Source organism: Lonchura striata, chromosome 32, assembly GCF_050655825.1.
Source record: "Lonchura striata isolate lonStrDom1 chromosome 32, ASM5065582v1, whole genome shotgun sequence".
Lineage (NCBI taxonomy): Eukaryota > Metazoa > Chordata > Aves > Passeriformes > Estrildidae > Lonchura > Lonchura striata.
The window spans coordinates 7,014,598-7,027,298 of record NC_140734.1 but is presented as its reverse complement, the minus strand read 5'-3'; the positions used below and the strand labels follow the sequence as shown (position 1 = coordinate 7,027,298).

Below are 12,701 nucleotides of genomic sequence, written 5' to 3'. Positions count from 1 at the left end.
TATTTGGGATAATCCCAAAAAATCCCCAAAATTCCCCAAAATCTCACCTGGAACTCGAGGCTGGAGGAGCCAAAAAGGTCCCGGGGCGGCTCCGGGGGGGTCTGGGGAGGAATTCCCAAAATTTTACAGAGAAATTCCCAAAATTTGGACTTTTTTCCCAAAATTCTGGGGTTTTCTTCCAAAGTTTTCCGGTTTTATTTCCCGAAATTCTGTTTTGTTTTTTTTTTTTCCCAAAATTTTGGGGTTTTTTTTGTTAAAGTTTTGAGGGTTTTTTTCCCCCAAAATTTTGGGTGTTTTTTCCCAAAAATCTGGGTTTTCCCCAAAATTTTGTTGTTTTTTTTTCCCCAAGATTTTGGGTTTTTTTTTTAAATCCCGAATTTTGGGTTTTTTCCCCAAATTTTGGGAGTTTTTGGGGCTTTTTTGGGGTCTCACCCTGGGGGTTTTCGGGGTCTCCTCCCCCTCCTCTTCCTCCTCCTCTTCCTCCATCAGGCTCAGGCTGGGGGGACCCAAAAATCCCAAAAATTCCCCCAAAATTCCTTCAATCCCCCCCAAAATCCCCAAATTTCCCCCAAATTCACCCAAAACCCATCCCAGGACCCTCCCCCACAAAAAAATCCCGCCCAGGACCCCCCAAAATCCCCAAATTTCCCCCAAAAATTCCATCAATCCCCCCCCCCCAAAAATCCCCAAATTTCCCCCAAATTCCCCCCCAGGACCCCCCAAAAATCTTCAAATTGCCCCAAAATTCCCAAAAATCCCCAAGTCTCCCCAAAATTCCCCAAATCCCTCCCAGGACCCCCCAGAAATCCCCAAAATCTCCCTCAAAATTTCTCAAATCCCCCCAAAATTTCCCAAATTTCCCCCTCAAAATTTCCCAAATTTTCCAAAGTCTCCAAATGATGCCCAAAAATCCCAAATTTTCCCTCCTAAATCCCCCCAAATTCTCCCAAAAATTCCCCCCAAAAATCCCCAAAATATCCCAAATCCCCCCAAAAAAATCCCGAAATTACCCCTAAAATCCCCAAATCTCCCAAAAAATCCCAAAATTCCCCCAAAATTCCCCCCAAAAATCTCCAAAATCTCTGAAATTTCCCCCAAAAATCCCAAATTCCCCCCAAAATGTACCAAATTTCCCCAAAGTGTCCCAAATTCCCCCCAAAAATTCCAAATTCTCTCACCGGGACTCCCAACTCTTCCTGGATTTGCTGCTGCGGGTGGAAAAAATCCAAATTTGGGTTTTTTTGGGATTTTCACCCAAAATTTGGGGGGTTTGGAGGCTTTTCCCACAAAATTGGGGGTTTTTTTTTGGGGGATTTCCCCAAAATTTCGGTTGTTTTTTTTGGGAATTCCCCTAATTTTTTGGGGGGATTTTTCTCCCAAATTTTGGGGTTTTTTTTGGGATTTCCCGCCAAACTTTTGGGGTTTTTCTTCAGGGGGATTTCCCGAAGTTTTCCGGTTTTTGGGGACATTTCTCCCAAAATTTTTTGGGGTATTTTCTCCCAAAATTTTGGGGTTTCTTTTGGGAATTTCTCCCCCAAAATTTTGGGATATTTCAGGGATTTCCCTCCCCACAAAATTTTGGTGTTTTTTTGGGTATTTTCCCCCAAAATTTGGTGGTTTTTTGTGTATTTTCCCCCCAAAATTTGGTGTTTTTTTGGTATTTTCTCCTATAATTGTGGGGTTTTTTTGGGGTATTTCCCCCAATTTTTTTTGAGGTTTTTTTTGGGGATCCCCCCCAGATTTTGGGGTGATTTTGGGGTGATTTTGGGGTGATTTTGGGTGGTTTTGGGGCTCTGACCTGGGCGGGGCCCCCCGCAGCGCGGTCGAGGTCAGGGCGGGGCTGGGCGGCCACGGGCTGGAGCTGGAGGCGGCTGAAAATCCCAAATTTGAACAAAATTCTCCCTTTTTACCCCAATTCCCGCCTTTCCCACCACAATCCAACATTTTGACCAAAATCCCTGATTTTTATCCGATTTCCCCCCCCAAAATTCACATTTTCCTGCACAAAATCCAGATTTTTACCCCCCAAATGCAGATTTTTTTCCCCCCAAAATTCAGATTTTCTGCCATAAATTTGGAATTTTTACCAAAATTCCTGATTTTTATCCGATTTCCCCCCCGCAAAATTCAAATTTTCCTGCAGAAAACTCAGATTTTTACCCCCCAAATGTGGATTTTTTCCCCCCCAAAACTCAGACTTTCTGCCCCAACATTTGGAATTTTTTTCCCCCCAAAATTGGCTTTTTTTCCCCCAAATTCAGATTTTTCCCTCCCAAAATTCAGATTTTCCCTCCGAAAATCCGGAATTTTCCCAAATCCTGGATTTCCCCCGCAAAATCAGATTTTTTCTCCCCAAAATTCATTTTTTTCCCCCCAAAACTAGCTTTTTTCCCCCAAATTCCCATTTTTCCCTCCCAAAACTTGGATTTTTCCCAAATCCCGGATTTTTTCCCCTAAAATCAGATTATTTTCTCCCCAAAATTCAGGTTTTATTCCTCAAAAATCAGACTTTTTCTCCCCCAAATTCATATTTTTTCCCCCAAAACTGTCTTTTTTTCCCCCAAATTCCCATTTTCCCTCCCAAATCCCGGATTTTTCCCAAATCCGGGGTCTTTTCCCCCAGTTTGGGTCTCACCTGCGCGCCGGGGCTCGGGGCTGCCCCCGGCGCTCAGGGAGCGGCGGTAGCGCAGCAGGGGAGCCCCAAAATCCCCCAAATCCGCCCCAAAATCCGCGGCCAGGCCGCGCTCGCGGCAGCGCCGCTGCAGCAGCGCCAGCCTGGGGACGGCCAAAATTCAGGATATTCACCCAAAATTCCAATTATTGACCCAAAATTACCCCAAATTCAGGATATTCACCCCAAAATTCCGATTATTGACCCAAAATCCCCCAGATTCAGGATATTCACCCCAAATCCCCCAAATTCAGGATATTCACCCCAAAATTCCCCAAATTCAGGATATTCACCCAAAATCCCCCAAATTCAGGATATTCACCCAAAATCCCCCAAATTCAGGATATTCACCCAAAAATTCCGATTATTGACCCAAAATCCCCCAAATTCAGGATATTCACCCCAAAATTCCGATTATTGACCCAAAATCAGCCCCAAATTCAGGATATTCACCCAAAATCCCGATTCTTGACCCAAAATCCCCCAAATTCAGGATATTCACCCCAAAATTCCGAGTATTGACCCAAAATCCCCCAAATTCAGGATATTCACCCCAAAATTCCGATTCTTGACCCAAAATTACCCCAAATTCAGGATATTCACCCCAAAATTACCCCAAAGTTCCGATTATTGACCCAAAATCCCCCAAATTCAGGATATTCACCCAAAATCCTGATTATTGACCCAAAATCAGCCCAAATTCAGGATATTCACCCAAAATCCCGATTATTGACCCAAAATCAGCCCAAATTCAGGATATTCACCCAGAAATTACCCCAAATTCAGGATATTCACCCAAAATCCCGATTCTTGACCCAAAATCCCCCAAATTCAGGATATTCACCCCAAAATTCCGATTATTGACCCAAAATCCCCCAAATTCAGGATATTCACCCAGAAATTACCCCAAATTCAGAATATTCACCCAAAATCCCCCAAATTCAGAATATTGACCCAAAAATCAGCCCCAAATTGCAGATTTCAGCCCAAAAACTGATCCCCCGAATTTCCCAAATTCCCCCCGAATTCCCCAGATTTCCCCCCAAATTCCCTGAATTTCCCTCCGAGTCACCCAGAATTCCCCCTAAGTTTCCCAAATTCCCCCAAATCCTTCCAAAATTTCCCCTGAATGTCCCAAATCCCCCACATTTCCCCCAGGATTTCCTGAATCACCCCCAAATTCCCCAAATTCCTCCCAAATTTCCCCCAGAATGTCCCAAATTCCCCCCAAATTCCCCCTAATTCCCCAAACTCCCCCCAAATTTTCCACATTCCCCCCAAATTCCCTGAATTTCCCCCCAAATTCCCCAAAATTCCCTCAAATTCCCCCCAAATTTCCCCCAGAATGTCCCAAATTCCCCCCAAATTCCCGAATTTTCCACATTCCCCCCAAATTCCCTGAATTCCCCCCAAATTCCCCATAAATTTCCCTGAATTCCCCCCAAATTTCCCCCAGAATGTCCCAAATTCCTCCCAAATTTCCCAATTTCCCTCCAAATTCCCTCAAATTCCCCCCGAATTTCCCCCAGAATGTCCCAAATTTCCCAAATTCCCCCCAAATTCCCCAAATTCCCCCCAGAATGTCCCGAATTCCTCCCAAATTCCCTCAAATTCCCCCCAAATTTCCTCAAATTCCCCCCAAATTTCCTCAAATTCCCCCCAAATTTCCCAATTTCCCCCCAAATTTCCCCCAGAATGTCCCAAACTCCCCCCGAATCGCCCCCAAACTCCCCCCGGAGTGTCCCAAACTCCCCCAGAATTCCCGGAATTCCCGGGATTCCCGAATTCCCGGGATTCCCTCACAGGCGGGCGCGGTCGGGGCGCTGCAGCCGCGCCGAGAACTCTCCGAGCAGCTCCAGGAACGGCAAATTCAGCGGGAGCAGCTCGGGAACGCCGGGAACGGGCGGATCCGGCGGCGGCTGCAGAGCAAACTCCATCCCCTCGCTGGGGAGACACAAAAATAACCCAAAATCAGCCAAAATCACCCCAAAAATCCCCCCGGAATGCCGGGAACGGGCGGATCCGGCGGCGGCTGCAGCGCGAACTCCATCCCCTCACTGGGGGGACACAGAAATGACCCAAAATCAGCCGAAATCCACCCAAAAATCCACCCGGAATCACCCCTAAAATCCACCCAAAATCCACCCAAAAATCCCCCCGGAACGCCGGGAACGGGCGGATCCGGCGGCGGCTGCAGAGCAAACTCCATCCCCTCGCTGGGGGGACACAGAAATGACCCAAAATCAGCCGAAATCCACCCAAAAATCCACCCCAAAATCCACCCGGAATCACCCCAAAAATCCACCCAAAATCCACCCAAAATCCCCCCGGAACGCCGGGAACGGGCGGATCCGGCGGCGGCTGCAGAGCGAACTCCATCCCCTCACTGGGGAGACACAAAAATGACCCAAAATGACCCAAAATTACCCGAAATCCACCCAAAAATCCACCCCAAAATCCACCCGGAATCACCCCAAAAATCCACCCAAAAATCCACCCAAAAATCCCCCCGGAATGCCGGGAACGGGCGGATCCGGCGGCGGCTGCAGAGCGAACTCCATCCCCTCACTGGGGAGACACAAAAATAACCCAAAATCAGCCAAAATCACCCCAAAAATCCACCCAAAAATCCACCCGGAATCACCCCAAAAATCCACCCAAAATCCACCCAAAAATCCAGCCGGAACGCCGGGAACGGGCGGATCCGGCGGCGGCTGCAGCGCGAACTCCATCCCCTCGCTGGGGACAGAAATGACCCAAAATTACCCGAAATCCACCCAAAAATCCACCCAAAAATCCAGCCAAAAATCCACACAAAATCCCCCCGGAATGCCGGGAACGGGCGGATCCGGCGGCGGCTGCAGAGTGAACTCCATCCCCTCACTGGGGACAGAAATGACCCAAAATTACCCAAAATCCACCCAAAAATCCAGCCAGAATCACCCCAAAAATCCACACAAAATCACCCCAAAAATCCAGCCAAAATCACTCCAAAAATCAGCCAGAATCACCCCAAAAATCCACACAAAATCCACCCCAAAATCCAGCCGGAATGCCGGGAACGGGCGGATCCGGCGGCGGCTGCAGCACAAACTCCATCCCCTCGCTGGGGGGACACAAAATTCCCAAAATTCCACCCGAAATTCCACCCAAAATCACACAAAATCCACCCAGAATTCCCCAATCCCCGTCCTGGAATTCCGGGATTTGCCCGAATTCCCGGATTTTCACCCATTCCCTCTGTCCCATCCCCCAAATCCTGTCCCACAATTCCAGATCCACCCAAATTCCCGGATTTTTGGCCATCCCTGTGCCGGAATTCTGGGATTTGCCCAAATTCCTGGTTTTTCACCCCAAACCTGTCCTGGAATTCCGGATTTTCCCGAATTCCCGTTTTTTCACCCCAAACCTGCCCCAGAATTCTGGATTTTCCCGAATTCCATGCCCCGGAATTCCGTTTTTCCCGAATTCCCGTTTTTTCCCAAATTCCCTGCCCCGGAATTCCCGTTTTTTGGCCCAACCCTGTCCAGGAATTCCCATTTTTCCCGAATTCCCGTTTTTTGGCCCAACCCTACCCCGGAATTCCCGTTTTTCCCGAATTCCCTCTCCCGGAATCCTGTTTTTTCCCGAATTCCCGTTTTTTCCCAAATTCCCTCTCCCAGAATCCATTTTTTCCCGAATGCTGTTTTTCCCGAATTCCCGCTTTTTGCCCCAACCCTGCCCCGAAATCCCGTTTTTCCCGAATCCCGTTTTTCCCGAATCCCGTCTTTCCCAAATTCCCTGCCCCAAATCCCGTTTTTCCCCGAATCCCGTTTTTCCCGAATTCCCGTTATTCCCGAATTCCCGTTATTCCCCAATTCCCGTTTATTCCCCAATTCCCGTTTTTCCCCAATTCCCGTTTATTCCCGAATTCCGTTTATTCCCCAATCCCCGTTTTTCCTGAATCCCCGCTGTTTTCCCCAATTCCCGTTTTTCCGAATCCCGTTTATTCCCGAATCCCCGTTGTTTTCCCCAATCCCGTTTTTCCCGAATCCCCGTTGTTTTCCCCAATCCCCGTTTTTCCCGAATTCCCGTTTCCCCCAATCCCCGTTTATTCCTGAATCCCGTTTTTCCCCAATCCCCGTTTATTCCCGAATTCCCGTTCTCCCCAATTCCCGTTTTTCCCGAATCCCCGTTTTTCCCAATCCCCGTTGTTTTCCCCAATTCCCGTTTATTCCCGAATTCCCTGCCCCGGAATTCCCGTTGTTTTTCCCGAATTCCCGTGTTTTTGCCCCAAACCTGTGGAGCCGCAGCAGGGCGCGGCGCTGCCGGGGCCCGCAGAGCAGCGCCAGGCGCCGGCCCAGCTCCCGCAGCTCCCGGAATTCCGGGATTTCCCCCAATTCCCTCTCCCGGAATCCCCGTGTATTCCCGAATTCCCGTTGTTTTTCCCGAATTCCCGTGTTTTTGCCCCAAACCTGTGGAGCCGCAGCAGGGCGCGGCGCTGCCGGGGCCCGCAGAGCAGCGCCAGGCGCCGGCCCAGCTCCCGAAGCTCCCGGAATTCCGGGAGCCGCCGCAGCCGCGGCCCCTCCTGCAGCAGCAGCTCCGTGAAAGGCTGGAAAAACGGGAAAATCCCAAATTCCAGGAAAATCCACTGAATGCGGGAGAATCCCCACCAAAATACCCCAAAATCCAGAAATATTCCCCCAAAAAATCCACCAAAATCCAGAAATATTCCCCAAAAATATCCCCCAAAATCCTGCAAAAAATCCCCCCAAAAAAACCCACCAAAATCCAGAAATATTCCCCAAAAATATCCCCCGAAATCCCGCAAAAAATCCCCCAAAATCCCCCAAAAAATCCCCAAAAAAATCCACCAAAATCCCGCAAAAAATCCCCAAAAAAATCCACCAAAATCCAGAAATATTCCCCAAAAAAATCCACCAAAATCCAGAAATATTCCCAAAAAAGTACCCCCAAAATCCAGAAATATTCCCCAAAATCCAGAAAATATTCCCAAAAAATATCCCCCAAAATCCCGCAAAAAATCCCCCCAAAAAAATCCCCCAAAATCCAGAAATATTCCCCAAAAATATCCCCCAAAATCCAGAAAATATTCCCCAAAAATATCCCCCAAAATCCAGAAAAAATCCCCAAAAAATATCCCCCAAAATCCATAAAAAAATCCCCAAAAAATATCCCCCAAAATCCAGAAATATTCCCCAAAATCCAGAAAATATCCCCCCAATAATATTCCCCCAAAATCCAGAAAAAAATCACCCCAAAAATCCCCCAAAATCCAGAAAATATTCCCAAAAAAGTTTCCCGAAATCCAGAAATATTCTCACAAAAAATTCCCCCAAATCCACAAATCTTCCCACAAATAATCCCCCAAAATCCACAAATATTCCCACAAAAAATTCCCCAAAATCCACAAATACTCCCCATAATTCCCGAATTTCCTCCAGAATTCCCCAAAAAAAATCTCTCCTGGTCTTGGAAAACCCCAAAAACTCCTGAAATAATTTAAAAAAACCCCCAAAAAATCTCCCAAAATTCCCAAAAAATCCCTATGAAAAGGCAGAACTGCCCCAAAGAAGCCCCGGATTTTCCCCGGCATTCCCGGAATTCCCAGAATTCCCGGAATTCCCGGAATTCCCACCTGCTGCAGGCTGAGCAGCAGCGTCCGGCCCCACTCGGCGCCGTCGCGTTCCCGCGTCCCCCGGAGCGTCTCCCGCAGGATGTCCCCGAAATCCCCAAAAAACTGGGAAAAACCATGCACGGACCTCAATTCCCGAAATCCCCGATTCCCGAAAATCCCCAATTCCCAAAATCCCCGATTCCCAAAAACCCTCAATTCCCGAAATCCCCAATTCCCAAAAACCCTCAATTCCCGAAATCCCCAATTCCCAAAAATCCCCAATTCCCGAAATCCCCAATTCCCAAAAATTCCCAGCACCCGAATGCCCAAAATCCCCAATTCCCCAAATCCCGAATTCCCCAAATCCTGAAAATCCCCAATTCCCAAAATCCCAAATTCCCAAAAATCCCCAGCACCCGAATTCCCAAAATCCCGAATTCCCAAAATCCCCAATTCCCCAAATCCTGAAAATCCCCAATTCCCAAAATCCCAAAAATCCCCAACGCCCGAACTCCCAAAATCCCAAATTCCCCAAAATCCCTGAATTCCCAAAAATCCCCAAAATCCCAAATTCCCCAAAATCCCCGAATTCCCAAATTCCCCAAAATCCTGAATTCCCGAATTCCTTCCCAAAAATCCCGAAAGCCCAGATTCCCGAATTCCCAAAAATCCTGGGAGAACGGGAAAGTCAGAGCCCAAATTCCCAAATTCCCAAATTCCCGGCGTTCCCGAACTCCCGGCATTCCCAGATAATCCGGCATTCCCAATGGATAACCCTGGAATTCCCAGAAAATTCCTGGAGAATTCCTGGTATTCCCAGCATTCCCAAATCCCCGGATAACCCCGGAATTCCCAGAAAATTCCTGGAATTCCCAAATCCCTGGGTAACCCCAGAATTCCCGGAAAATTCCTGGAATTCCCAGGATTCCCAAATCCCCAGATAACCCCAGAATTCCCAAATAATTCTCTGCATTCCCAAATCCCCAGATAACCCCGGAATTCCTGGAAAATTCCTGGAATTCCCAGCATTGCCAAATCCCCAGATAACCCTGGAATTCCCAAATAACTCCCAAGATTCCCAAATCCCCAGACAACCCCAGAATTCCCGGAAAATTCCCAGAAAATTCCTGGAATTCCCAGAAAATTCCCAAATCGCCAGATAACCCTGGAATTCCCGGAAAATTCCCAGAAAATTCCTGGAATTCCCAGCATTTCCAAATCCCCGGATAACCCCAGAACTCCCAGATAACCCCAGAATTCCCAAATCCCCAGACAACCCCAGAATTCCCGGAAAATTCCCAGAAAATTCCCGGAATTCCCAGCATTCCCAAATCCCCGGATAACCCCAGAATTCCCGGATAATTCCCAGGAAATTCCCGGGATTCCCAGCATTCCCAAATCGCCAGATAACCCCGGAATTCCCGGAAAATTCCCGGAATTCCCAGGATTCCCAAATCCCCAGCTAACCCCGGAATTCCCAAATAATTCTCTGCATTCCCAAATGCCCGGATAACCCCAGAATTCCTGGAAAATTCCTGGAATTCCCAGAATTCCCAAATCGCCAGATAACCCCGGAATTCCCGGAAAATTCCCAGTAAATTCCTGGAATTCCCAGCATTCCCAAATCCCCGGATAACCCCAGAATTCCCGGATAATTCCCAGGAAATTCCCGGATAACCCCAGCATTCCCAAATCGCCAGAAAACCCCGGAATTCCTGGAAAATTCCCGGGATTCCCAGCATTCCCAAATCGCCAGATAACCCCGGAATTCCCGGAAAATTCCCGGAATTCCCAGCATTCCCAAATCCCCAGACAATCCCAGAATTCCCGGATAATTCCCAGAAAATTCCTGGTTAACCCCAGCATTCCCAAGTCCCCGGCTAAGCCCGGAATTCCCGGCAAAGCCCCCGGGAGTGCCGGGAGTGCCGGGAATCCGGGAATTCGGGAATTCGGGAATTTGGGAATTCGGGAATTCGGGAATTCCGCACCTTGCCGTAGTGCTTGAAGAGGTCGGCGGCGGCGCGGAGCCGCAGCGCCCCCTGCAGGAGCAGGCGGCAGAACGCGGCCAGCAGGGAGCGGCGGCGCTGCAGCGACTCCAGCCGGGAATCCCGGGAATCTGAGAGGAAATTCCAGGAAAATCTGGGAATTCCGGGACTGGGAATTGGGAATTCTGGGAATTCTGGGATCGGGAATTGGGAATTCTGGGATCGGGAATTCGGGAATTGGGGGTCCCAGCGCCCCCTGCAGGAGCAGGCGGCAGAAGGCGGCCAGCAGGGAGCGGCGGCGCTGCAGCGACTCCAGCCGCGAATCCCGGGAATCTGCCGGGAAATTCCAGGGAAATCTGGGAATTCCGGGAAAATCCAGGATCTGGGAATTCCAGGGGAATCGGGTTCAGGGGGTTTCAGGTCGCTGGGTTGAGGAAAAATGGGAATTCCAGGGAGGAAAGGCTGGAAAACGTCTCCGAGATCACCAAATTCAACAGTAAAAACTTGAGGAATTTTGGGAAGTTTTGGGATCTTGGATCACGGAATTTTGGGAATTTTGGGGTTGGGAATTCCGGGGAAATCAGGATTGGGGGGTTTGGGGTCACTGGATGGGGGAAAATGGGAATTTTGGAGGAGGAAAAGATAGAAAAGGTCATTAAAAACGGAGAAAAAATCCAAATTTAAAAAAAAAACAACTCTGAAGAATTCCCAAAAAATCACAAAAAAATTCCCAAATTATTCCCCAAAAATTCCCAAAAAATTCCCGAATTTTCCGCGTCTCACCCTGGCTGTCAGGGTGCTCCCTTTGCACCTCCAGGGCAGCCGCAAAAACGCCAAAAAACCCCAAAATCCCCCCAAAAATCCCAATAAATCCCAGAAAATATCCCAATAAATCCTAGAATAAAATCCCAATAAATCCTGGAAAATATCCCAATAAATCCTAGAAAAAAATCTCAATAAATCCTGGAAAATATCCCAAATATTCCTCAAAAAAACCCAATAAATCCTTGAAAAAAATCCCATTAAATCCTAACAAAAAGACTTCAATAAATCCTGGGAAAAAATCTCATTAAAAACCGAGAAAAAATCCAAATAAATCCTGGAAAAAATCCCAAAAAATCCTACCAAAAAAATCCCAAATATTCCGCAAAAAATCCCAATAAATCCTGGAATACAATCTCAATAAATCCTGGGAAAAAAAATCATTAAAAACCGAGAAAAAATCCGAATAAATTCCTGAAAAATCCCCAAAAAATCGCTAAAAATTCAGAATAAACCCCCGAAAAAAACCCCAAAAATTCCCGAATTTTTCCGGAATTTTTCCCGGATGCTTCCCGGAATTTCCGGAGTCTGACCGTGTGCCGGGGGCTCCTCGTGGGGCAGGAAGACGAGGTCGAGCAGTGCCAGCCCCAGCTGCGCCTCTGGGACAGCTGCAAAAGCTCCAAAAAACCCCAAAACCCTCCCAAAAATCCTGGAAAAAATCCCAAAAAATCCTGGAATACAATCTCAATAAATCCTGGGAAAAAATGTCATTAAAAACCGAGAGAAAATCCGAATAAATTCCACAAAAATCCCCAAAAAATCGCTAAAAATTCAGAATAAACCCCCGAAAAAAACCCCAAAAAATTCCCAAAAATTCCCGAATTTTTCCCGGATGCTTCCCGGAATTTTGGGAGTCTGACCGTGTGCCGGGGGCTCCTCGTGGGGCAGGAAGACGAGGTCGAGCAGCGCCAGCCCCAGCTGCGCCTCCAGCGCCGCGTCCGGACGCAGCCGCAGCGCCGGGCCCAGGAGCAGCAGCAGCTCCAGCAGCGCCCGCAGCGCCTGCGGAAAAACGGGAATTCTTTGGGAATTCTTTGGGAATTTGGGAATGCGGGGCCCAGGAGCAGCAGCAGCTCCAGCAGCGCCCGCAGCGCCTGCGGAAAAACGGGAATTCTTTGGGAATTCTTTGGGAATTCTTTGGGAACGCGGGGCCCAGGAGCAGCAGCAGCTCCAGCAGCGCCTGCGGAAAAACGGGAATTCTTTGGGAATTCTTTGGGAATTTGGGAATTTGGGAATGCGGGGCCCAGGAGCAGCAGCAGCTCCAGCAGCGCCTGCGGAAAAACGGGAATTCTTTGGGAATTCTTTGGGAATTTGGGAATTTGGGAATGCGGGGCCCAGGAGCAGCAGCAGCTCCAGCAGCGCCTGCAGAAAAACGGGAATTCTTTGGGAATTCTTTGGGAATTTGGGAATGCCGGGCCCAGGAGCAGCAGCAGCTCCAGCAGCGCCCGCAGCGCCTGCGGAAAAACGGGAATTCTTTGGGAATTCTTTGGGAATTTGGGAATGCCGGGCCCAGGAGCAGCAGCAGCTCCAGCAGCGCCCGCAGCGCCTGCGGAAAAACGGGAATTCTTTGGGAATTCTTTGGGAATTTGGGAATGCCGGGCCCAGGAGC

At 48.5% G+C, this 12,701-nt stretch overlaps 1 protein-coding gene across 8 annotated transcripts in view; it reads right to left on the bottom strand.

The window, feature by feature from the left end:
• Positions 1-12,701, bottom strand: part of STAG3 (STAG3 cohesin complex component) — a 50,642-nt gene that overhangs the window by 617 nt on the left and 37,324 nt on the right. For 3 of the 8 annotated variants that reach the window (XM_085564292.1, XM_085564293.1, XM_085564300.1), the window contains 9 exons: positions 11,956-12,094; positions 10,277-10,606; positions 8,310-8,411; positions 6,950-7,262; positions 4,475-4,615; positions 1,799-1,871; positions 1,179-1,208; positions 433-496; positions 48-101 (listed from right to left, as the gene is read on the bottom strand). In XM_085564292.1, the coding sequence (XP_085420418.1) occupies positions 48-101; positions 433-496; positions 1,179-1,208; positions 1,799-1,871; positions 4,475-4,615; positions 6,950-7,262; positions 8,310-8,411; positions 10,277-10,606; positions 11,956-12,094 (1,246 nt within the window). The other 5 variants (XM_085564295.1, XM_085564298.1, XM_085564294.1 and 2 more) reach the window with 5 other exon arrangements.